Genomic DNA, 27,831 nt, shown 5'->3' on the forward strand with positions numbered 1-27,831 from the left:
TAGTTTTGACAGTAATTTTAAATGACATGCTTTGTGTACTACACATCCTATATTCCCTTTACATTCATCCCTACTATTACATGTTATATTTATTTTAGCACAATGTTTTTGTATAAGAGTCATGGCTTAGTGGTAGGTCATACAGACTAGTGTTTCCAAGGTCCTGGGTTAGGGACTGACAGTGGGATTTTATTTTGCTTTTGAACTGAGTACAGGACCTGTCAATCAAAGTGACTAAGGCACTTTTAAGCAGTTGTAACCGGGTTAGCGCTGGTTTGGAGCTCACGCATGCGCACTGGCGGTTAGCTCAGCACACATGCACACCTGCTTACAACCGCTTAACGGTGCTTACTCTGGCGCACACCAGCTATTTTCTTTGAAAGAAAAGAAAATGGGGAGACAGGAAAGTGGTGAAAAGGGGTCACAAAGAGGGTAAGACAGTAGGGAAACAAGCTTGGGATGTGCAGGAGGGATGTAGGTAAGGCCCATAGCTGCCCATTTCTTCATCAGCAACAGCTGTGCATATGTATGTAATTTGGTGTGACATTTGAAACCTTCCACCCCTGAGAGAGGTGTCAGGACAACAATAATACTTGTTGTACAGCCAATTGTAATTGATAGGTTCCATGTCCAGCAGACATGTGTGCGGAATGGGCAGCTATGTATGGGCGTAATTTTTTGTGGGTACAGAGTGCCCTTTTTTTCAGGTGAGAGTGGTATGTCAGGTGAAGGAAGTCGGTACAGCTGGGGAGGTAGGTTGGGTAGGTAAACAGACAAGACAAACAAGACGCATACAGGGGCGGTGTATGACACGTGTGGGGGGGTTACACAATTGGCGGGGATGGAGGTTTGGATATCCAGAGCCCATGAGCCCACAGATGGCAACAGTGGAACTGATATCCCCACCCATAGGCAGTTGCCACTGTTCCTTCACTGCCCAGGATGGGGCTGTGCTGGGGGCTGTGTAGGCCGGGCAACAGGCATGCCCGTTAGTTGCGCCACCCGTGCCTCGAGCTGGCGTAGGGGCTCGAGAACAGAGTCCCGAATCTCCCTAAGCACCACAGTCCGGACGCTACGGAGGGTGAGTGGTGGTTCTCCTCCAGCCACACTTGCAGAGGGGGGGTGAGCCCCATCCCCTGCAGCGCTTCCACCCACAGGTGGCACAGGGCCACCGGAGGAGGGTCCAGACTCGGCACTAGTGCCAGGTGCACTCGCCAGCTGAGGTGGGAGAGGTGGGTCCGCTGGAACCCGCCTTCCCTGTCATCCTATGTTTTGCATTATGTCATGACAGTTTGGGTTAGTGACATATAATACCATTCACAATTAGTTGTAACAGCATGCATTAGTATTCCCATTAACCAAACACCCAGATATTCACACCATTGAACAGCGTGCATAACACATGCATAATTTGAACAGAAATACACAGTCCAACAACATGCAGGGTTAATTGATGGCAACAGGCCATCAGGTGTGGATGTATGAACAGGGCAGATGCATCAACGGACATGCAAATATATATGACCCAACAGGACAAACGTCCAGGGGTGTTAATTGTGATTGCACATACCATTTTCACGTGGAATGGGTTATATGTGGTTATAGGGTGGGGTAAAGAAAGTAATATTAACACCTTGAATAACAATACATATGCTGTACATTTCTAATAGCTACAGTTATATACACACTACTGTTCTAACTACAGTTTCCTATATGATAACTATTTCAACTTGGTGATAGGACTGTTACTGCAACATCAATATACATTTTATTGTTCTTCATACACATTCATATCTAGCTTTGTTCAGCTACATCATCCTGCTACATTTGCTTTATATAGCTGTAGACAAGTGTGGATGTTTGGTATATCAGACAATCATCCTATCTGCATATTGCAGACTGAGAGCAACATATCCAGATTTTGGGATACACATTCCAGATGCAGCAACACTTTGAACAGATTTCGCTGTTTGGTTTTGAATCTCACATGCATTTCATTCTGTCTTGACTGCAGTATACTTTATTCAGGGGTTATTACTACTGTATTGCTGGATTCATGACACTTTCTCACACTCTCTCACTTGCTTTCATTTTACTATTCAGGATGGTACTTACTTCTAGGCTTTATTGACATGTTTTACCTGTAGTTATTACAATCCTTTCCAGCAGTCTCACTTCTGTCATGTTTCAGTATTTCCACAGGGATATATTTCACACATGTGATTTCATCATCTTCTGCAGCTATACTTTTCAGCCTGCTGCAGGTTGTGTACTATTTTCTTACAGGTAGGGCATTTTTATTTCAGAATATATGTCAGACAGTTTCATTTTTGGTTTAACTTACAGGCTGAAACACACTTTTGTAATCAAGCAATACTTGCAGACACTTTCACACTGTTACTTGCAGATTTTATTCCTTACTGACTACACTGCACTCTTTTGCTGACTGTCATACTTTTATATTTCTTTACAGTTACTGGTAGTGGATTACTGACCTGCCTGGTGGCACAACCGCACCAGCCTATCGCCATAGGCTCTGCGGTTCGCAGAACGGACACCTGCAGCTGTAATATAAATGAAGTAATATTGGAATACACATCTCCATAATATCAGCTAGTTTAATTTCTTACATACATAATTAAATGTTACTTACTCAGTAGTGGGGCGTTGGGTGTTTGCGGGCCTCCTGGATCCAAAGGTTCAGTTGGTCCTGCTTGCGTCTCTTCAGGTCTGCATGGTGGTGACGGACCTGCTCACCAGTCCTTGGAATCCCTGTGGCACTGGTGAGATCATGAGCCAACCGGTCCCACGCCTCGGCCCTGTATGCTCCCCAGAGGACCTGGCCCTGCATGAGTTGGGCCTCATGATTATGGACTAGGAGCCAGACCATGTACCTGGACTCCTCAACACCCCACCTCTGTGCTCGAAAGCAACTACCCTCTCCTACTCCTGTCATTCTGCCTGCAGGTCAGTTCTACAATCGTTTATGTTGTGTATTACCGGCTATGGGGCTTATATACTCCGTTTTCCGCACACATATCTGTGATTGGCCATTTTGGAATTGTATCAACTTCAGTAAACCTGCATTGTCATGCTCTAGTTTGTATTCATTCCTATATATTAGCTATTATTGCATTTCTAGGTACTGCTGTCATGGCTTAGTGGTTCTGTACCTTGACTATGGTGTATAGTATCCTGGGTTCGAACCTGGCCACTGCTTTTATTTTTCATGACTGTCTAGACATGCTGAGGGGTGTGTCTGTGTAAAGGCAGTTTTGATACGGCTTGCTCAACGTTGCCCGTCGGTTAGCTTGTTTGTGCGGTGCGCAGCTCCGCGCAAATGGGTACGCTGCTTTAAGCCTCATTTGGCTATCGGCACGCATATTACGCTCAGCTCAGTTAGGGGCACATAGATTTAGCGTGTTAGACCACTGCTCAGCTACGGGCACTCATTTTGCACCAGTTAAACCACTGCTCATCTACGGGCAGATGCACTCACTCTGTTAAACTGTAGCTCAGCTATGAGCACATCTGGCATTTTTTTATTCTTTTGTTACCTCACATTTCTTCAATATAAATGGGCTATTTCATTACATTTTACATAAATTGTGGTTTTATGTGTACATATTTGTCAGGGACTTGTTTCCTGCTTATTTTGCTAAAAAAAAATTGGTGTTGTGGGGGCTCGAACCATGAATGCCTGCTCTTCAGCCAACATCTCTACCACTACGCTATTGCTTCCTGGCTTATTTTGCATATTTAGTTCTTATATGCTTTCCCACTGACTGCTAACTGTAGCTGCACTACGGGCACGCCCGCGCAAATGAGCGCACTCACGGTTAAACATTTTTACAATTTAAAAAAATATATAAAACGTGTTTATTTATATGTTTTCTGTTCATAGTCTGTGGGGGCATGTGTTGTGTTCTGTTTATTCACATTTCCGTGGACTCTGTCGTGGGTGTTTACTTTGGGTACTTTTCCTCTTCTGGGGGCGTGTCCGCTTACAGGGCTCGGCCTACGGACACGCCCCCTACTGTCTTACACGGACCGTGTTGGCCTTAAGTGTGATTCAGCATGCTCTCATGAATATGCAGAGCATGCTGACATCACTCCGTTTAACTGCAGCCTCCGTGTATGAGTTATAACTCTTACACGGAGGCTTCGTGAATCCTGCCCAATGTTTTCCAGGTCTAAGTATTATTTTATTTTACTTTATTTTGTTTTGTCATCTGCTAAAGACTTAAAAATTGTACTGCAATGATTTCCAATGGAAAACACAATTGGCACTATGCTAGTTAGCTTTTTTTTTTCATTTGGACAATTGATCAGTGAATTTCATCTCATCCAAATGTAGGGGATGCTATCACCCCCCCCCCCACCTCAATTTGTAGAGTCTGTGATTTTCTAAGTACTTCGTTGTTCAGTTTTAGATGAAAAAGGAAGAAACAACTTACTTTAGAGATACTGTTTTCAGATGGAACAACTGACTATTTTCTATTTTCAGAATAATATAAACCTTCTACTAAAACATGCTATCAGGATAAAAATTTTCATTTATGGGTTTTTGAAAATGTCAGTTATATTGTCATTCTATGAATATATTCAATGCTTTATTGACCTGAATCTGCCCATAACAGATGTAAAAACTGAAAAAAGTCATGGACATTTAGAACTGCCATATAGCTGAAACACCTGAGGTCCTTAAGGGGTCATTTGCATATATCGCATAGTACCTCTAATGCAAGAGGTTTCAAGGAATCACAAAGTGGAAAGTCTAGCTTGGCTAGATTTTTCTTTTAGTTTTCAGTGATTGTTTTTTCCACGTGACCTTGGTACTCAATGTTTTAGTTTGTACAGAAATGTTTACAGTATGAGGTAGAAGCTGACATATATCTGCATGGTAAGTGAGTGCACATCCTCACAAAAATGTTTGCAGTCAGAGGTAGAAGCTGACATATATCTGCATGATAAATGAGTCCACAGCCTCACAGAAATGTTCACAGTCAGCGGTAGAAGTTGGCATATATCTGCGTGGTAAGTCATTGCACACCCTCACAGAAATGTTTGCAGCCAGGTAGAAGCTGACTCATATCTGCATGATAAATGAGAGCACAGCCTCACAGAAATGTTAACGTTCAGGGGCAGAAGCTGACATATCTCTGCATGATAAATGAGTGCACAGCCTCACAGAAATGGTTACAGTCAGAGGTAGAAGCTGACGTATATCTGCATGGTATATGAGTGCACAGCCAAACAGAAATGTTTACAGTCAGAGGTAGAAGCTGACATATCTCTGCATGATAAATGAGTGCATAGCCTCACAGAAATTTTTACAGTCAGAGGTAGAAGCTGACACATATTTGCATGGTATTTGAGTGCACAGCCTCACAGAAATGTTTACAGTCAGAGGTAGAAGCTGACACATATTTGTATGGTATATGAGTGCACAGCCTCACATAAATGGTTACAGTCAGAGGTAGAAGCTGACATATATCTGCATGCTATATGTGTGCACAGCCTCACAGATATGTTTACAGTCAGAGGTAGAAGCTGACATATCTCTGCATGATAAATGAGTGCATAGCCTCACAGAAATGGTTACACTCAGCGGTAAAAGCTGACATATCTCTGCATGGTAATTGAGTGCACAGCCTCACAGAAATGTTTATAGTCTGAGGCAGAAGCTGACATATCTCTGCATGGTAATTGAGTGCACAGCCTCACAGAAATGTTTACACCCAGAGGTAGAAGCTGACATATATCTGCATGGTAATTGAGTGCACAGTCTCACAGAAATGTTTACAGTCAGAGGTAGAAGCTGACATATATCTGCATGGTAATTGAGTGCACAGTCTCACAGAAATGCTTACAGTCAGAGGTAGAAGCTGACATATATCTGCATGGTATGAGTGCACAGCCTCACAGAAATGTTTGCAGTCTGAGGTAGAAGCTGACATATATCTGCATGGTAAGTGAGTGCACATCCTCACAAAAATGTTTGCAGTCAGAGGTAGAAGCTGACATATATCTGCATGATAAATGAGTCCACAGCCTCACAGAAATGTTCACAGTCAGCGGTAGAAGTTGGCATATATCTGCATGGTAAGTCATTGCACACCCTCACAGAAATGTTTGCAGCCAGGTAGAAGCTGACTCATATCTGCATGATAAATGAGAGCACAGCCTCACAGAAATGTTAACATTCAGGGGCAGAAGCTGACATATCTCTGCATGATAAATGAGTGCACAGCCTCACAGAAATGGTTACAGTCAGAGGTAGAAGCTGACGTATATCTGCATGGTATATGAGTGCACAGCCAAACAGAAATGTTTACAGTCAGAGGTAGAAGCTGACATATCTCTGCATGATAAATGAGTGCATAGCCTCACAGAAATTTTTACGGTCAGAGGTAGAAGCTGACACATATTTGCATGGTATTTGAGTGCACAGCCTCACAGAAATGTTTACAGTCAGAGGTAGAAGCTGACACATATTTGCATGGTATTTGAGAGCACAGCCTCACAGAAATGTTTACAGTCAGAGGTAGAAGCTGACACATATTTGTATGGTATATGAGTGCACAGCCTCACATAAATGGTTACAGTCAGAGGTAGAAGCTGACATATATCTGCATGCTATATGTGTGCACAGCCTCACAGATATGTTTACAGTCAGAGGTAGAAGCTGACATATCTCTGCATGATAAATGAGTGCATAGCCTCACAGAAATGGTTACACTCAGCGGTAAAAGCTGACATATCTCTGCATGGTAATTGAGTGCACAGCCTCACAGAAATGTTTATAGTCTGAGGCAGAAGCTGACATATCTCTGCATGGTAATTGAGTGCACAGCCTCACAGAAATGTTTACACCCAGAGGTAGAAGCTGACGTATATCTGCATGGTATGAGTGCACAGCCTCACAGAAATGTTTGCAGTCTGAGGTAGAAGCTGACGTATATCTACATGGAATGAGTGCACATCATAAATATTCTGAATGAATGAGACTAAAACGAGCAGTATAACTTGCAGGGAAGTTTACACACTTCTGCTGGTCCTTTATCTCCAAGTTAGTGACAGAAATAACAGAAGTCAGACAAGAAGAAGACTGCAGAGGTTTTTTTGTCAAAAGTCTGTGATGTGTCTAGTGGAAAGTTATAACTATGCACAGGAATGTATGCTGGGGAAGAGGTAAAAAGCAGACACTGTTTTATAACACTCACTACTTAATTTCAGTAAAGTACAGGGTTCAGTCCATACTGGATCCAAGTGCGCCAGACATCAGAGTGAATTATTGTTGAGAATGCTAGAAATAAACCTGACAGAATGACATGGATAACTAAGAATCCTAGGTTCTGCAGATTATTTCCCAGTTTTGATGCCTTCTTTTGTCTGTGTGGCCTTTTACAGGCATTGCTAGTTACTTTCTATATTCCTTAGACATGCAGGTAAGGTCAAGAGGCAATGCTCAAAATGCATCTAGTTGTACGTCTTTGTGAGTGTGTGTGTGTGTGTGTGTGTGTGTGTGTGCGTGCATGCGTCCGTGCATGCATGTGTGTGTGTGTGTGTGTGTGTGTGTGTGTGTGTGTGTGTGTGTGTGTGTGTGTGTGTGTGTGAGTGTGTGTGTCCTGAAATGGACTTGTATCCCAGCCAGGACTGCTTCATTCTTTTACATCTGCTGTGTGCCTTCATAGGCTGCATCTCCCTGCAATCTTACATTGGATAAGATTGGAATTGAAAGTCTGAATAGAAATTTAATAACCATTCATGAATACAAATATACTTATTATAACCAATGAAACAAAATTTAAAGTTCTAGCAATTATCTCATTATATTTATGGAAAAAATAGCTTAGCGGGATAACTTAGCGGTGTGCTTAGCGGCAAGTATTTCCTCATTATTACATATATTAGAGTCTATTTATAAGCTGAGTGCTACAGTATATTATTTTATTATTTTCTGGGTTGCTTTGAATATAAGAGTGTTTACACATTCTTTTGCTCTGGTGAAACTAGCCTATGTTTTAACAATGGCCCTGCAACTGTGTTGGGTGGCAGCTGCTACACATGAACCTCAGGGAGAGGACAGCATCCATACCTCAGATGAGCACCAGTTCCAGCCCCTCAATGTGGACCTTCCCAACCCCAACTGCCAAAGGCCAGATTCAGATATGTCTCTACTAGGGGCCACCCACTTCCATAATTTTCACTGTCACCATCAACCTGTTAAGTCTCAGTTAGTAATGTTTCTAGGGTATACACAGCCAGAGGGATGGTGCCCATACTCCAAGAAGAGGATGTGGGACATGGAATGGGGTGGGGGTGGGTGCTGCATTCCTGAAGGTGCTGTCCTTTGAAGCATGCTGTGATCTTGGCATCTGCCATGTAACTGAACTGACTGCTGTATACCTCACCAAGCAATACTGAAATAAGATGAATAGGATCATAGGATCATAGCAGGTTACTAGGCTATCGACCCAGAGGTCATTTCAAGAACAGCCATTTCATCCCAATCTAATACCATAGATATTCTAGTCAATTCCCAGGTTTGTATTTGGTAATGACTGCCCATGTACAGGAGGGTTGTGGGTGTTATCCCTGGTTATAACATACAGTGCCCCATCCACTCGTACAGGTTCCTTTTATTTATTTTATTTATTTACATTTGTTGACCGGGAGAGTCCGACTGGACACAGGTCCATTTTCAGCAGATGCCCAGGGAGAAAAGCGCCACAATAAGTATTATATGTATTATACAGTTAAAAAACATGGCATTTAAATATAGACATTAGTCCAGTTAAGGACGCAAAACAAGAAGAAAACAGATGTAAAACAGCTGTAGAACATAGTACAATTTTAAACTATGGTGACATATACTAAACATGGTTACAAATGTAGTTGAGATTCGTCAGTGAACAATTGATACAAACTGTTTTTGAAGTACATAACAGCCAATAGCAGTTGTTGCTACAAGAAGTTAGTATTATGTGGTAGGTAGCTGGGAACATGAGTAGCCAAGCTTGCTAAGAGTAGGTTGTTGATAGGGGGCCGAGAGAGGTAGTGGATGGGAGGAGTGGATGGTATTAGAGGGGGGGTTACAAGAGCATATCTGGCAAGTTTTGAAGTGTGATTTTAGTAAGGATTTGAAGTGGGTGCAAGAAGTTACAGACGTAATTGAGGATGGGAGGGAGTTCCAGAGTTTGGCTATAGTGCAGGAGAGTAATGCTTCTCCAGCACAGTTAATGGCTCTTGTGACCTGTAGGAGGTTTTTGTGGCTGGATCTTAGTGGTCTTGTAGTTATGTAGGGTTGGAATAGATTGTGGAGGGATGGGACTTTTAGTGGTTGGTTTATTAGTTTGTGGGCGAGTGCGAGTTGGTACCATTAAAGGAGGTGGGGGAGCTCTAGCCAGCCCAGTTCTGCTAGTGAGAGACAGTGTTGTGTACGGTAGGAAGCCCCTGTGGCGAATTTGGCAATTTTGTTGTAGCAGGTTTCAAGCTTATTTAGATCGCATTCTCTAAGGTTAGTAAATATTGGAGAGACGTAGAGTAGGGTAGAGATAAGATGAGAATCTGCTACCGACATTTTAGCTGCTTTGGTAAGTAGTTGCTGATTTCTATATAATGCTCCTAGTTGTTTTGTGCACTTTTTTAATGATCATGGAAATGTGAATGTAAAAGTTGAGTTTATTGTCTATTTCTACTCCTAGTAATTTGGTGTGTTCTGTAGGATGGATGGTGGTGACTTTTGCTGTGATGTTAAAGTGAGAGTTGTCTAGGGTAAGTTTGGTGGGTTGGAAGATTAGTAATTTTGTTTTGTTTGGGTTGAGTATTAGCTGGGCATCAGATAACCAAGTTTCAATAGAAGAAAATGCTTCCTGTGTGACTTTTTGAAGTTCTGGTAGGGAGTGGGCTGTGCAGATGATGGTTGAGTCATCTGCGTATTGTATTTGTGTGCCATGTGTTGTGGCTGAGGCTAGATTATTGGTGAAAATAGAGAAGAGTAGGGGTCCCAGGATGGACCCTTGGGGAATTCCTATGGAGACTGGCAGTTGGGGGGGATAGGTTGTCTTGCCAAACAACTGCTTTTTGGTGGTCAGGTAGGTAACTCTGAAACCAGTTCATGACTGGTTAAGAGAAGGATAGGTTATTGAGAAGAGAGATTAGTTGTTTTTGTGGGACTATGTCAAAAGCTTTAGAGAGGTCTAGGAAGGTAGCTGAGGAGAGATAATCTGCATTTTTATTTTGTAGGATAGTGTTAGAGAAAGAGAGTAAGGCTGTGGTGGTGCTAATCTTAGGTCGGAAACTGTGTTGAGTGTTGGAGAGGAGGTTGTTAGCAACAGGTGATCTGAGACTTGAGAATGAATGCATCTCTCTAGTATTTTTGAGAGTGGCGAGAGAATAGCTATGGGACAGTAATTGGTTAGATCTGTGGAGGGGCATCCTTTTTGTAGGGGAATTATGTGTTAGACTTTTCATAATGTGGGAATATAATTTTCTAACAGAGATAAGTTAATCAAGAATGATACAGGGTAGGCTAGAGCGTCAGCTGCAAGTTGAATGTATTCACTTGGGAGGTTGTCTGCTGCTAATCTGGTGGTTTTAAGTTTAGTTAGTAGTTGTTTTATTTTGGAGGTAGGAACCAGAGAGAAAGAGAAGCTAGTGGGGAGATTGTTAGTTCTAGTTGATGGTGTGGGTTTATGGGGGGGTTGTGTTGTCTAGCTAGTGATACTAAGGTTTGTGTGAAGTGATTGTTGAAAGAGGTAGCAATATTTTCGGAGGAGTGAGTTAAGTTAGGAGTGGGTGTACTCACTTTACCTGGGTGGAGGATGGAGTTTATTGAAGACCAGAATTGTATGGGGTTATGTAGGGAGGATGTAAGGGCAGACTGATACTATTGGATTTTGTCCTGTTTAATACGCTTTTTGGTTCTATTGCGTAGTTCTAAGACTTTTTGCCTAGTAGAATGGGTTTTGGTTTTGCACCAGTTATCCCACGCTTTATCTCTGTTTTTCATTTCAGACTTGGTGTTTTTTGTAGCCATGGGGATTTTTGGGATCTAGTTCGGGAACGTCTTATGGGGGCATGGAAATTAAGGATGCTTAGGAATGTTTTATTAAAGTAGTCAATTGCGTCATCTAGTTTGAGGTATTTTAGAGGTTGCCAGTTACAGTCTTTTAGGGATGAGCTGAATGTGAGACGGTTGAAGTTTTTTTTTTTGCGTATTTGACGGTAGATGATGGGTTTTGCTTTATAAAGGTGTTATTTTAGTAGGAAGGTTGGGGAGTGATCATTGAGGCTGTCAGATAAGCAGCATGCTATATATGACTGGGGGCTCTTATTGACTAGTATCCAATCAAGGGTAGTGTGTTTGTTGGAGTTATTTATCCTAGTAGGTGACTGGACTAGTTGGGTGAAGCCATGAAGATTTACATGATGGGTTGGGTGGTTGCTAGGGCAGGATTGCCAGTCAGTGTTGAAGTCTCAAAAAATTAAAGTTTCTTGGGGTAGGTGGTCAGTAGTCCAACTGAGGAGGTTTTCAAGTGGAGGGATGTTGTGGCCAGGTGGGAAGTAGCAACCTATTATGTTTTGGGTTTTACTTTGGTTTATTGTAAGGTTGGTATATATTATTTCTTCCTTACCTATTTGGGGAGCTGCTAACTTTAAGATCTGGATGTCTAGATGCTGCTTAAATATTATAGCTATACCACCTCCGTTTTTGTTTAGTCGGTCTACTCTTAGCATAGTGTAACTGGTAGGGAGGATTTGCTCATTAGTAATGTGTGGTTTTAACTATGTTTCTGTAAGCATCACTACATCAGGGGAGTACAAGTCTATGGTGGCATGGAATTCATGCACCTTGTTGCATATACTTCTAATATTTAGGCTTATCAGGAGGTTGGTTGGCTTTCTATTGGCTGTGATTTGGGAGATGTGGTTTGCATTGTGATTATGAGGGGAGGGGTTGGAAATTGAGGGACCAGGATTAGGATGGATGTCTCCACTGAGTGCTAGGTTGGATATGGATAAGATTATTAATTTTATCAATTTCTGTATATGCTTGCTTGCTTATAAGGGAAGTGTTTTGATTGTGTTCTGTGGGTAATAGGTATGGTGGTAGGGTTATGTTAAGTTGTAGGGTTGTTTTTAGTTTAGGTATTGTGGTCTGTAGTCTATATAGAGGGTCTACTGGGAAGATTGTTTACCTGATGAGAGAGAAGTAGAGTAGAGGTGGGATATGAGTTGTGGTGTATGTGGTGGTACAGTGGTAGTGGTTGAGTGTGGGAATGTTGGAGGTTTGGTAAGATGTGATGTATGCAAGGAGTGTGCATGCAGTGAGTATAGGTATGGTGTGCTTGTACATATTAGCTGAGTAGGAGGGATAGCAGTGAGAAGTTGTAGGAGGAAGTATAGGTGTGGTGATATTTTAGGTTGAAGGGTGGGAGGGGTTACTGTTTGTAATAAAGGTAGGACCACTGGGGGTGGGTGGGAATTGGGGGAAGGGAGAGGAGCATAGCGGGGCAACACATGAAGGAAGACTATCAGTAGGTTTATAGGTTATAATGTAAAAGGCTGGCCCTGATTAGGCTGCAATTGTTCTTGTGGAGAGGGTGAGAATCAGAATAGACCAGAAAAGTGGTGGATAGCCAATAATATTAAAAAATGTCTGGTCCTGATTTCACAGATATTCAAGTCTACAGAAACAACAAGAAAAGGCAGTAGGTACTCTGACTTGCTTGGTTTGTATACTGTTCTTAATGTAATAAAATAAGCCAGTTTTACCAAGGAGTTATGTGGAATTTAGGAAAACAAGAATTTATAAGAGAAAAGGTTTAGTAGAAGTAGAGAAACAGCAGAGCATACAAACAGTACAGCATATAAAGACATATTGCAGTTAGAAATACAGAATGGGGGCAGCTAATGTTCTAAAACAATAAGGAAAATCAGTAGTTACTTTGGACTTACTTTTGAACAGTGTCACAGAGGTGCTCTGTTTCAAATGAATTGTCAGCCTATTCCAAAGATACAGCAGTCTCTGGGAGATAAATCTATCCCTCCAGCATGTCCTATTCAATTCACAGGCCATATTTAGGTCCCTGAAATGGGTAACTATAGTTCCATTTGATTTACAGATTGCAGCAAATTCATTAGGTTGGGGGTCAAAGATTGCTCTGTAAGTCAGGCATAAGTCTCCCCTATGAAGTCTATACAATACTGCGTATAGTAACTGGGACTTTAGTCAGTCTGTGTAAGATGTGCTTGAATCTCTTGGTCATCTTTGTTAGAAACCTCTGAAGTCTCTCCAGCTGCTGCAGGTACTTTGTACTGTACATGCCAAAAGGGGCATTATATCCAATGATGGGCCTGATTAGTGATGAGTATAGAGGGGTTATAACCTTGTTTTTTATAGAGGTGATGCCTTTGCTAATCAAGTCTGCTATGCAGAAAGCCTTCCTTACTACAGTAGACACAGGGTGGTCAAAGTGAAGGTTGTATTCTACTTCTGATCCCATATCTTACCACTTCATGAGTGCATAGGGTATTGCTGTTAATTTGATAGTTTGAAGGGACTTTATTTTTCCTGAAGGAAATGATGATGCATTTATTTGCATTTAATTTGAGACCATGACTAAGACACCAGTCATTGGGCTGCATAAACGGATCGTGGAAACTATCGCCCCATAAGCCTGACTAGCTTGGTCTGCAAAGCTATGGAAAGGATCCTCATGGACCTCATAAATAAAGATATTGGGGACCTACAGACACTAGATCCTACCCAGTTCTGCTTAGTTAAGGGCAGATCCTGCCTCTTAAACCTGGTTGATTTCTTTGAAACAGTCACCAAGGCCATTGACGAGGGGAAGGTGGTCCACACAGCCTACCTGGACCTCGTAAAAGCCTTCGATGCAATACTCCACTCGGGCATTATAGATAAGCTCACCAGCTTAAATATAAACCCCTATGTCACTAGACGGATTGCAAACTGGCTCAAGGACAATACCCACATGGTTAGAATTGCTGGAGCCATGTCAGACTCCAAACCAGTTACAAGTGGTGTCCCACAAGGCTCAGTCCTGGGACCTCGCTTGTTCGGTATATATTTCTCAGAGGTACAGGCCAACACGGAAGGACTGTGGCTGACCAAGTTCGCAGATGACTGCAAACTGGGCACCATAATAGACTCTCCAGCCGACACAAGCATCCTCCAAAAGGGCCTCATAGAAACAGACAACTGGTGCCAGAGCCATGGCCTCACGCTAAATGCCAAAAGTGTATAGTCATCCCTTTGGCAAAACAAAGTGCCCACAAATTACCACATAGGTGGTAATCCATTAAGTACAGAAGAAGTAATTAGGGACCTGGGGACCCAAGTTGATAGCAATCTCTCATTTGACAACCACGTGGCCAAAGTGGTTAGAAAAACATTTTATATAGCCCACCTAATCATGAAGGGATTCACATCTAGATCAGGGAGGTCATCGTGCCTCTTTACTCATCCCTCATCAGGCCCATAATTGAGTACAATGCCCCTTTTGGGATGTACCTTACCAGACACCTGCAGAAACTGGAAAGACCCCAAAAGTACCTCACCAAGAGGATCAAAGGGCTCAAACAGATGCCATATGCTGCCCGGTTAAAGAAACTCCAGCTCTACTTAGTGGCATACCGCCTGTTCAGAGGCGATCTGTGCCTGACGTATAAAGCCATGTCCAACCCAGAATTAATGGACATGCTGCACCTCAGAAAATCCAAATCCCATCGAGCTACTGAGAGACTTGAACCTCAGCACTGAAATAAATAGGACATGCTGGAGGTACAGATTCATAACCCAGAGGCTCCCTTCACTATGGAATAAAATCCCAGTCCAGGTTAGGCAGAGTCCCTCATTGACTCTCTTCAAGAGGAATCTTGATGAGTGGATGGGAGATCGTAGGTTTACCCCGGGTATCAATTCTGTGTCACTGTTAGACAGAGGCACAGTATACAAACCTCGAAAAAGGGCATAGCAAAATAAATTTAAAATGGGTGGCGAAAGTCAAACACATTCTGGCTAGGCTTATAAATGCCCTAGGGCAGATAGCCTAGTATGAACCTATGAACCTATAAGACCCTCCTGAAGTATACTGCATAATTTGGGGATTCAATAATTGCACCCATTTTAAAGTCGTCCACAAACTTGGTCAGCCACAGCCCTTTAGTTTTAGCCTGAACCTCTGAAAAGTATATACCAAACAGTTGGGTGCCCAGCACTGACCCTCTTGGTACCACAACTAGTAACAGGTCTGCTGGCTGATGTGGAGTCACCCACTTTGATACTGTGTGACTGGTTTATGAGCCATTTTGCAACTCATTTTACAACAAGGGGGTTTAAATTCAGTTTGTTACGTTTATCGGTAATGTCTGAGTGTGGGATTGTATTGAAGGCCTTGGCCAAGTCAAAGTATGCTTTGTGCACAGATTTGACCCCGTCAATTGCCCTGGTCACATTTTCACAGAAATCCAGCAGGTGTTACAGGCAGGATCTGCCCTTGATGAAGCTGTATTGGATTGGATCGGGGGTTTGGAGGTTGACTATGTTTTATTTATAAGGTCCATGATGATATGTTCCATGGTCTAGCAGATGAGTCTGGTCAGACTTATGGGTCTATAATTCCCGAGTCTGTTGCTAGGCCACCTTTCTAGAGGGAATAACTGTAGCTGTTCTCCATTCTGCAGGAACAAAGCCTGTGGTTAGGCTATGATTGAAGAGGGTACTTAATGATGATTCTGATTCATGTTTTTGTTTGTTTAGAAGAGAGCCTGGGTTGCCTTCTGGGGATGTTCTCTTGGCCCATAGAGGCAGGGATTTTTGCCTTAGACATGGTTATAATGACTGACTCTTCAGATATATGGGGTGGAGGGAGTTTGGGGTAAGATTTGTGATAAGTTTAGAAGGGAAAAGGAAGTGAAATTTTCTTCAAATCTGTCTGCCAGCAGGTTTGCAATCTCTGTGGGATCAGTGTGTGTGATATCATTAGTGACTAGTTTGGCAAATGCTTGGGTTCTACCTTTTAGGATCTGTACATAGCTGTAAAAGGCCTAATGGTTATCCTTGACTGTAATTGCTAATTTTGTCTCAAAGTTACCCTTAGAGGATTTGATATTTTGTCTTATTTGCCTCTTGAAGCTGAGGAAGGTGCTTTTCCATTATTGGGACCTCACCTCTGTTTTCTTAGCTAGCACATTTTGTGTTTGCTGTAAAATTTGTTGATGTCAGATGTCCACCAGGCAGGCTTCTTTTTACTTGTGGATCTGGCTTTGATTTTCTCTGGAACAGCTGAGTCTATGCACTTCCACAAGAAATTGCACAGGGTTTTAATGTAAGCTTTAGTGTAGTTACCACTTTCAGATGGGGGTGGGATGGGGCTTGGAATGCATTTATACCTTCCTATAGGAAGGGATAGTTTGCCTTGGTGAAATTTTTAAGTTTGACTTTGCCCTTTGTGAATTCTGGTGAGAGTGCCAGTTTGAAGGTGACTGATTTGTGCTCATATTTAACTAATGATGGTCAGAGAGTTGCAGTGGTGCATCTGTTTGTCATGTTAGTGAGGAGTATTTGTGTTCCTCTTGTTGGGATTAGACTAATTTGTTCCAGAGCACTTGAGTTAAAAAAGTCAAAAAACATTTGCGCTAGTGACTTAGGGCTAGTGCAGGTTTCCCAGTTGATCATAGCATCATAGGATCAAAAGAGGTTACTAGGCTAATGGCCCCAGGGTCCTTACAAGCCTAACCAAGTTCAACCTGTGTTCCCAAGGGTGTCTGGTTCAACCAGTCACTAAAATCAGCACCTATTTCCACTGCCAAAAGGTATACAGGTGGAACCCCTGGGTGAATTTCTGGTCACCCATCCAATCATTCAAATTAAGCTTAAATAGGGTCAGTGAGGGACTTTGTTTAACATGAATTGGAAGCTTGTTCCAAATGTGGGTCAACCTCTGTGAGACAAATCTGTCTCTCCAGTAAGTTCTGTTGATGTCATATACCAGGTTAAGGTCCTTTGAGCGAGTGACCCATGTGCCAATTGACCTGTTAATATGCAACATTTTCATTAAAGCTGGGTCAGAGATTGCTCTATATGTAATGCACAGGTCGCTTCTGAGCAGTCTGTATGACACAGAGTAAAGTGACAATGATTTCAGCCTGTCTGCATAAGACAGATCTTGAAGACCCTGAATTTTAATGACACTTTGTGGTCTCTCCATTTGCTGCAGGTGTTTGGCAAGGAACATACCGAAGGGAGCATTGTACTCTTATTACCAGGGATGGCCACACACTAGAGAGAGTGCAGCAGTTCCCCATTTTGGTGAGCACCAGATCCAGGATGTTCATAGGTTCATAGGTTCATAGGTTCATACTAGGCTATCTGCCCTAGGGCATTTATAAGCCTAGCCAGAGTGTGTTTGGCTTTCGCCACCCATTTTAAATTAATTTTGCTATGCCCTTTTATCGAGGTTAGTATACTGTGCCTCTGTCTAACAGTGACATAGAAGTGATACCCGGGATAAACCTACGATCTCCCATCCACTCATCAAGATTCCTCTTGAAGAGAGTCAATGAGGGACCTGCCTAACCTGGACTGGGATTTTATTCCAGAGTGAAGGGATCCTCTGGTTTATGAATCTGTCCCTCCAGCATGTCCTATTTATTTCAGTGCTGAGGTTCAAGTCCCTCAAGCGCGTAGCTCGATGGGATTTGGATTTTCTGAGGTGCAGCATGTCCATTAATTCCGGGTTGGACATGGCTTTATACGTCAGGCACAGATCGCCTCTGAGCAGGCGGTATGCCACTGAGTAGAGCTGGAGTTTCTTTAACCGGGCAGCATACGGCATCTGTTTGAGCCCCTTGATCCTCTTGGTGAGGTACTTTTGGGGTCTTTCCAGTTGCTGCAGGTGTCTGGTAACATACATCCCAAAAGGGGCATTGTACTCAATTATGGGCCTGATGAGGGATGAGTAAAGAGATACGATGACCTACCCTGATCTAGATGTGAATCCCTTCATGATTAGGTGGGCTATATAAAATGTTTTTCTAACCACTTTGGCCACATGGTTGTCAAATGAGAGATTGCTATCAACTTGGGTCCCCAGGTCCCTAATTACTTTTTCTGTACTTAATGGATTACCACCTATGTGGTAATTTGTGGGCACTTTGTTTTGCCAAAGGGGATGACTATACACTTTTTGGCATTTAGCTTGAGACCATGGCTCTGGCACCAGTTGTCTGTTTCTATGAGGCCCTTTTGGAGGATGCTTGTGTCGGCTGGAGAGTCTATTATGGCACCCAGTTTGCAGTCATCTGCGAACTTGGTCAGCCACAGTCCTTCCATGTTGGCCTGTACCTCCGAGAAATATATATTGAACAAGAGAGGTCCCAGGACTGAGCCTTGTGGGATGCCACTTGTAACTGGTTTGGAGTCTGACATGGCTCCAGCTATTCTAACCATGTGGGTTCTGTCCTTGAGCCAGTTTGCAATCCATCTAGTGACATAGGGGTTTATATTTAAGCTGGTGAGCTTATCTATAATGCCCAAGTGGGGTATTGTATCGAAGGCTTTTGTGAGGTCCAGGTAGGCTGTGTGGACCACCTTCCCCTTGTCAATGGCCTTGGTGACTGTTTCAAAGAAATCGACCAGGTTTAAGAGGCAGGATCTGCCCTTAACAAAGCCGAACTGGGTAGGATCCAGTGTCTGTAGGTCCCCAATATCTTTATTTATAAGGTCCATGATGATCCTTTCCATAGCCTTGCAGACCAAGCTAGTGAGACTTATGGGGTGATAGTTTCCAGGATCCGTTGAGGCACCACCTTTGTGGAGAGGGACCACTGTTGCTGTACGCCACTCTTTGGGTACATATCCTGTAGTAAGGCTGAGATTGAACAGTAGTTTTAGGTTTGGGTTTAGCTCTTCTTGGAGTTCATGTAGGACACAGCCCGGGACACCGTCTGGTCCCATTGATGCTGTGTTTCTTGCTTTGGAGAGGGCAGCTCTTAGCTGAGCATCTGAGATGTCAGGGGGGCAGCACTCTGCTGGGATAGATATTAGCCCTTTTGGTGGGGAGGGGGGGGTTTGCACTGAACCTGTCAGCTAGGAAGTTGGCAATGTCTGTGGGTTCAGTGTATTTTTTGTCATTTTGGACTAATTCTGAGCATATCTGGGAATTCCCACCCAGGTACCTAACATAACTAAAGAAAGCCTTGTGATTATCCTTGGTGTCCTGTGCAATTTTTCTCTCGAAGCTGGCCTTAGAAGATTTTATGAGTGCCCATAGTTTTTTGCTAATACTGATCAGAGATGCCTTCCTTTTTTGGGATTTTGCTCTATCATGTAGTAGCTTCCTCCTTCTATTGTATAGTTTGTTTATGGCTGGGGTCCACCAGACAGGACGTCTGCCTTTGGAGGATTGGGTCTTGGTTTTATTTGGGATTGCATGATCCATGCATTCCTGAAGGTGTTCATAGAATGCATTTATAAAGGATTTTGCAGTCTGGGCCGTATTATCCACAGGCCCGTGGCCTTTGAAGGATTCCACCTCAGTTTTGAGGAGTTTGAAATTTGCTTTAGGGAAGTTTTTCACTGTGGTTTTCTGGGCATGGGGTGGGGTCGGGATGTGAATATCCAGTGAGATTAGTTTATGGTCTGATCTTACCAGTGAGGGATACACTTCTGGTCTGGAGCATAGAGTCCCCATGTTGGTGATGATCAGGTCCAGTATGTTTTCCCCTCTTGTGGGAGTGGTAACAAGTTGTTCCATAGCATTTGAGTTTATAAATTCTAGGAACCTTTGGGCTAGGGTGTTGGAGCTAGAGTAATGCTCCCAGTCTATGGTTGGGTAGTTGAAGTCACCCAATATAATGGTGTTTGGAGAGACTTTCATATTTTCCAGTGTTCTCAGGAAGGCCAAGTGGGGTTCCTGGGTTTGGGAGGGTGGTCTGTAGCAGGCTATAAACTGGAAGGCAGTTTTACCCACTGTTGGTTGCCCATGGATAGTCTCTAATGCTTCGTGCTGTGCCACTAACCTGGAGGTGTGGGTATCTTTGACGAATATTGATACTCCCCCTCCTTTTGTGGTTCAGTCCAAGTTTTGGGGCCGAAGAGCATGGTATGAGGTATAACCTGGTAGTGCTGGGGTGCTCTCGAGAGCCTTGAACCAGGTTTCTGTTACTACACAGATATCGATGTTCTCCATGCTAAGGAGAGTTTCGAGTGCATGCATCTTGAGGTTTAGACTTTTGGCGTTGAGTAGCATTACTCTTAGTTTCTTATCCCTTGTGATACCTATGGAGGTGGGTTTGTCTTTTGAGCCCTTTGTGAGAGTGTCAACCAGCTGGTCCAGGGAAATGGAATTAACAATGTCCAGGAACTTTTGGCAAGTGAGTTAGAACACATGTACTTTACCCAGTCAATGGATGGGTAACTAAAGTTATGCAAAACTAGAGTGTTTGGTTGTTTCTTGATTGACTCGAGTAGATCCAAGTAGGCTGAGTGGATGTCTTGATTCATGGAGGGGGTACTATAGTTGTCAATGACTTGAAGTGGGGTCTTACCTAGAGTCAATTGCACCTGAAGTAATTCAAGTGAATCATTCTGTTTAACTAATCTAGAGGTGTCTTTATCTTTAATAAATATTAATACACCTCCTCCTTTAGGTCTCACACCTTTAGTTTGTGGTCTGAACATGTGGAAGGAAATGTAACTTGGTATACTTGAGGTGCTCGCCACAGCCTAAAACCAGCTTTCAATGACTGCACAAATGTCAACATCTATCAAGGTGAGGATTGCTTCCAGTGAGTGCAGTTTCTGTTTTAGACTCCTAGTGTTTAGCAGCATAACACTGAGGTTGTTTTTAGAGGATATTTTCACTTTGGGAATTTTATTCTTGTGACATTGCCTAAAAAGGCTTCATGGGAGTGGCAAGAGCCTTAGCCAGTATCCAAAATCCCAGGGGTGACAGATGAACACAATTTCTGAGAAAGCACTGAGGTCTGTTAAGCATGTCATCTCAGACTGACAGATACTGTATCTCCTTTGAATGACATCAGAAACTAAGCCAGTTGTTGAAGTCATTCATGTTATGTTTGTATTGAGGTATCACTCTAAGCAAAGGTAAAATGCTGCTTAAGGCTAGGGACATACCTGGACATACCAGCATGAAACACATAATCAGAGAGCTCAGTCATGTCTCTCTTCATATAGTCCAGTGAGGTACATCTCAAGTCATTCACACTAACATGGACCATGACAGAGTTCTAACAGTGCCTGCTGTTGAGAGACTTCAGTGTGTGTGAGGTGTGGTGGATTCTGACACCTGACAGACAGCTGACTGCGACTTTTTCCTTATCCAATTTGGTGAGAGGGGCATCTGTGTGTCTCACAACTGAGTTATCTTTGACTAATGTGTTTGTTTTGGGTTATGCCTAAGGGGTTTTACTGGTGAGACACTGATGTGTGATATATTTTGTGTACTATATTATGCAAAGGATGTATTAGGTGAATCGTGCTTGTGTTTGTGTTTGGGAGGTCTCTGATGTGTAGGTAAGCTTCTGGTAAGGACCTCCACATAGGTAGGTTTATGTGTTGTTCATTTGGTAGGTGCAGGAGGTGATGTGTGCATGCTGACAACCTGCTTAGCATCAGATGAACTGACTGATGCATGAGCAGGCTGGATTCCAGGTTCCTGATATAGATGCTTCTATCACATAATGAATGTGTGTGGACTAGAAGAAGTGGGTTACCAGTGTACATGAGGCAATTGCCACATTGCCTCAGGATGCCCATGTTGACCAAGCTAGCTGGAGAAACTGTGGGAAATCATCCATCCATAATTCTAGGTAAGCTGATGTGGTCAAAAAACAGGGAGAGGACAGGAAGCACCAGGTAAAGTATTGGACAGGAGAAGTGGATAAAAAATATGAAGGGCTAATGGGTAGGATCTGTGTTGGTACCTCAGGAGCTTCACTGAATGTATCACCGGTCATTGAGGGACAATTACAAGAACTCACCAATCGAGCACCAACAGAGTAATAAGGGAAAATTTGCAGGCAGAAGTGTTTGTGTCTAAACCACCAATGGTGCCCACCACTGTTTGGCAGTGTGTGATGTGCAAACAAGCGCAAACCCATGCAAATGCTGGCTTATGTAGCCAATGAGAACAAACTACTTTAAACAAATTGACAAATAAAAAAGCTCAAACTTGAGCCCTGCTCCAACAACCTTCAATAAGATGAATTCTAACTGCACACTCCTGTCATTAGGGTGTAGGGAAACCCTCTCCAACAAAAAGTGGCCTGGTTTAGTACTCATATTATACAAACATCATGTCTGAATCGAGTCTTTGCTACAGCAATGTGCAACAATTGCAGAAAAAAAGGTCAAATAAGCAGTGATATGGTAAAATGCAGTTGAAAAGTGCAATATACAGTGAAACATTCAACTTAAGCTTTGCAGAGATCAGCAGATGCCTTGGGTTGACCAGATAAATGCAGCAGAGCAGTAGCTGGTCACCAAACTCTGTGGAGCTTTGCTAAAACAAGTGTACACCTGTGCAAATGCAGTGCTTATGTAGCAAATGAGAACACACCAATTTAAGCAAATTATCCAATATAAAAGCTCAAAATGGGTCTATATTATATGCTCGAAGAGTCTTTTCTTCAAACACTTAGTTGTTGACACGTAAAGACCGAATGCTAGAAACCGCAAACGGCCACTTCTGCAAATTTTTTCCCAGTGAAAAATTTGCTTTGCCATTATTGGGAATTGCCCTTTTCTCCAATGTAGGGTGATCACGGAGGTGGTATATTTAGTTAGAGTTGGTGTGGGTTAGTGTTTTAACATGTGTTTTTATGTTTACAGCCAAGTGTTCATGGAAGTGGCCGTTCGTGGTTTCCAACTTTTGCTGGTTACGTGTCGACATTTACGTGTTCAAAGAAAAGACTCTTGGAGTATATAATACAGACCCACACAAAACAGCAACCTTCAATCAGATGGGTTTTCTATGGGAAATCTATGGGAAGTCCTACCACTAGGGTGTAGGGGAACCCTCTCCAACAAAAGATGGCCTGATTTAGTGATCAAGTTGTACAAACACTACTAGATTCAGAAGGTCTGAATCTATGCTATGCTACAGCAAACAAACTGCAACAATTTAAGGAAAAAAGCAGTTCAAATAAGCAGGCACAATAAGCCTTCAACCTGCAACTCCCAGCACAGAAGGGCATAAGCTACCCTCTCCTCCCACAAGAGTGTAGACCACAAACCTTCTTAATGTAAAATGATGGTGTGATAATTGAAATCCCCCGTGACCAGATTGGCAATGTTTGGATTGACTCCAGTTTGGTCAAGTAGGCCTTGTGCATATCATGATCCATGGAGGGGGATTTATAACTAGCTATGACTTGAGTGGGAGTCTTACCCACAGTAATCTGAACTTGGAGTAACTCTATGGAGTTGTCCTGTCTAACTAGTCGGAAGGTGAGTTTATCTCTAATATAGATAGAAACACCATCTCCTTTGGTTCTCACCCATTTGTTTTGCAGTCTGAAGGTGTGGAAGGCATTGTAGCCTTGCAAGGCAGGGCTACTCTCTGAGGCCATGAACTAGGTTTCTGTGACTGCACAGACATCCAAATCCTCCAGTGATAGGAGTGCTTTCAGGGTGTGCAATTTCTGGTTTAATCTCCTAGTATTCAGTAGCATAGCCCTTTTTTTGTTATGACTAGCAATTTTCACATCAGTGATTTTGTTCTTGAGACCTTGCCTAAAAAAGACATTATGGTGGAGGCAAGAGCCTTTGCTAGCTGCCGAAAGCTGGTGGTACCAGGTGCAAGCCATCTCTGGCAAAACAGTGAGGTTTGTTGACCATGTCATCCCAGGCTAACAGAAACTGGATCCCCTTTGAATGACACCAAAAACCAAGCCAGTTATTGAAATTCATCATTTTTCGTTTATACTGTGGCATCATTCTATGTGAGGGTAATTTGCTGGTCAAGGCTAGAGACATGCCTGCCTGGGATACATACTCAGAGAGTTCAATCATATCTGTCTTCATATAGTCCAGCAAGGTACATTTCATGCCATTTACTCCAACATGAGCTATGACAGAGTCATAATGGTAGCTATTGCTGAGAAACCCGAGTGCATGCATAATCTGATGAATCCTAGCACTGGACAGGCAGCTGGCCATGACTTTCTCCTTATCTAACCTGATGAGTGGAATAGCTGTGTGTCTCATTATGCAGTCTCCAATGACAAGAACATTTGGTTTATGAGTAGTACACCTTAAGGGCTTGGTAGATGAGACACTGGTGCTGCTATATATCTTGGGTACTGTGGGAACTGTGTTGGTTGTAGCAGTCTTGTGTTTTGGAGGTGTGTAATGTTATCAGATGGCTACTGGCTTCTGACCTTCCCAAAAAGCATAAGTTGCCTGTTTTTTTTTTTTTTTTGCTCGATTGTACTATTTACTGCACTTTTTTATTGTTTTTTGTGTATTTAATATTGTATTTAATAGTGCAAATTAATCTGCACTGTTTTACTGCATTTGTCTGCCTTACTGAGCATGTTGAATCATATTTTGTTACTGTTTTCACTGTTTGCAAAGCATTTATGCCATTTTCACTGATTGCAAAGTTAATTGTAGCTACTTTTGCAGTGTTTGCATATCATCTGTTCTGTTAGTTCTGTTTCCTGCCAAAAATTGTTTTAAATAACTAATATTTTGCTGATTAAAACATTCTTTTGTGTCTCCTTGCTGTTTTTCCCCTGCTTAAAACATTTAAATGTGTCACTGCTGATTTTCTGCTGTTTAAAAATTTTTTCAGTGTTTCCCATCTCAGTTAATCTAGCTAATATCTCTAATACAGTCCAGATACAGATTGTTTGCGTTTGGGTCTGTTTGTAGTGGCTGTTGTATTCTGAGCACATTTTGCAAGCCAGTTTTGATTGGTAGAGGCCTTTTACACCATTGTGAGAGATGTGTGCTGATTGGAACCTTTCTTGTGAAGGGTGAATGGCCTACTGATTGGAATAAGCAACCTCATTGGTTCTTTTGAGTTTTTTTATTTTTATTTTTTTTTTTTAGTTTTTAGCTTCTGGTATTTAAGCCCTGTATTTGAACAGGTTTCTGCTTGTTTGAGCATTATGCAGCACCATGCACTGCTGTGTAATTGTGCGCCATAGCCGAACAGATGATTTCCACAATTTTTCCCTTTGATGTAGCTGTAGAACATTAGTGTAGCCCTCCTTTTTAGTACATTTCCTGTCTAAAAAGCATCGCTATTGAGATGTGACTTATTAAACCACCAGCCAAAAACCCCATCAGAGATATCCATCTACAGACTACCTCCTAGATCATTCAGTTTCACTATAACAGCTCCCATGGTCTATTGTACTTTTGAAGTGATGCGTGCATATTGTCAGTAATCTGGGAGAAGACTGATCCCATAATTGTGTTCCCTTTATCAATGTTCAGTTTTCTGGGACTTCAAACCACTGCAGTACTGCCCAGATCAGCTTTTTTGGGACCTTGTCATCTGCTTTGTGCAAGTCTAGGATTGCCCAGTTGAACACTCTCCTCATCTCTAGTTTTTTCTCAAGTATCAAACACCGGGTCAATTGTGCTGCATACTAATCTGAATTACATTCTACTAATTGACATATCCGTTTATCAATCATCCTCTACAGAACTTTCATGCAATGTGATAGGAGTTTGATGCCTCTGTACTGCCCACAGTTGTGGACATCCCCTTTGTTCTTGTACACTGGCATGAGTATGCTTATTATACAGTCATTTGGGATATGCCTTTCTCTCCACGCTGATATTATTACCCTCAGGAGCCATTTCTCCACTATCTCACCCAGCATCTTTATCATATCTGCTGTGACCTCAACTGAGCCTGCTGCTTTCACTGACTTCATCTTCCTTAGTGCTGTTCTTACTTCTTCTAGTGCAGGCTCCTCTTTTTCTCTCATTGTAGTCTGTTTCTGGGGCAGTACAGCTTCTGTGGGGTTTTCTTCATTCAGAAGCTGCTAGAAATACTCCTTCCATCTGCCTTTGATGTCCTGTGGACTGGTAAGCAGATTGTTGCTGGCATCCCTTATGAAGGATGTCTGACTATCTCCTTTATCTTTCTGTCTTTGCCTTGCAACCTGATATAGTTTCTTTGTGCCCCTTACTGGGTCACTTTCCAGAAGTTGGTACAGTGCCTCTGATGCCCTATTCTCTGCTATTGCAACTTCTTTCTTAGCTTCTTTGTTAGCCAACCAGTAGTCCTTCCTAGCCTGGTCAGTCTTTTCTGTCTCCCACTACTTCCTGCACTCCTTCTTTCTTTTGATGACTTCCTGGAATTCTGCATTCCATCACCTGCTTTCCTTATGTACCTTATTTCCATACCTGGCTCGCCACGTTTCCTTTCTGTAGCCCTAACAAGCTGTTATTACGTGCTGCCATTCTTCTTCAACTCCACCTATTTCCTCCTCTTCTTGGGGTGCTAGAGCCTTAAAGTGTTCGTACAAAATCCTTGAAATGAAGTTAATAGACTACTACAGCATTGCTAAAAATAAGCCTCCTGACTTCCACTTTCTCACATTATATTTTCAGGAAGTTTGAAACTTGTTCTTATTTGGTGAAACAGCCACCAAGCTGGGAGTAATAAACATGACACGTCTGTCTGAATTCTTCATTTCTCTGTGTAAGTATTTTAAATTTTATGATTATTATCAATAAGAAAAAATGTTCCCGCATTTACCTGTTAACAATTAGTATTTAGTAGCAGCTGTCACACTATCTGTTGTAGGAAAGGCAACATTTGAGTTTAACATTCTTAGGAGATTTGTGTCACTGTTAACAGGATATGTTTTTTTACTTGTCAGCCTTTTTACTTTTAGAGTTGTAATTTCATATCATGATTGTTTACATACCCATTTGAATGCAGCTGTGATGGTGGAATAACTGATGCTATTACTTTAAAGTGGTAGAACTGAAAATTTAAGATATTGGAAACCATTTTCAGATTACATCACTGGTGGTCACTCACATTTAATGTTCTGTTTGGGTAGACTGGCATTTCAAACTGAATACTTTACATTGCATACACTGACATTGGCTGATTATGCTCTCCAATTCTAAAGGGAAGATAAAACAATACAAATACTACTTATAAACAGATATACAAATAATAATACTTCAATAATGACATCAGGAAGTAAGACAGATTTTTATAAAACCAGTTTTTGCAGTCTGTTAGTAAGTCTGAAAATGCAGAATATTTACAAAATACACATTTGAAATATTAATACAAGCTACTATACCTATTTTCTGCTATTACAAACTGAAAATATTTTCTTTAAATCCACCAGCTAAGTGAAATCTGGAGCACTTAATGTGCTACAGTAATGCATCAATATATAAATCTTCGATAAGTGGGGGCACCATATCCTGAAACATATGTTTCTTGCATGCACTGTATTTTATTTTTGTTTCAGATGTTGACTGATTTACTAGTTCAGGATTTTGAGCGTTTGCTTCTGTGTTTTAACATGTATGAGTCTATGATGGTAACACACATGATCAGTGCTGAAATGGAACTGTTTCTTCTTTTGTTTTGGAGATATAACTGATGTTTTTATGGTATGCTTTTTCATAAGGCTTTAGCAAGGTTTTAATGTTAACATATTCATTATTTTATCATTGTCTAATGCAATCTAGAGTCATATTGAACAGATTTAGTGTCTGTATTAGATATCTAATTTGGACATGAATCCTATAGAGATAATTTCCAGGTCTAAGTATTATTTTAT

At 42.1% G+C, this 27,831-nt stretch overlaps 1 protein-coding gene across 1 annotated transcript in view; it reads left to right on the forward strand.

Annotated features, from left to right (window-relative positions):
• The window catches only part of LOC122808876, a 520,542-nt gene that overhangs the window by 22,464 nt on the left and 470,247 nt on the right, over positions 1-27,831 (forward strand). Inside the window, exon 2 of the mRNA XM_044079989.1 lies at positions 26,633-26,723. Coding sequence (XP_043935924.1) covers positions 26,690-26,723 — 34 coding nt within the window. The 5' untranslated portion in view covers positions 26,633-26,689. The remainder of the gene's footprint in view (positions 1-26,632; positions 26,724-27,831) is intronic.

Source organism: Protopterus annectens, chromosome 1.part1, assembly GCF_019279795.1.
Source record: "Protopterus annectens isolate FY-2018-M chromosome 1.part1, PAN1.0, whole genome shotgun sequence".
NCBI classification, from domain to species: domain Eukaryota; kingdom Metazoa; phylum Chordata; order Ceratodontiformes; family Protopteridae; genus Protopterus; species Protopterus annectens.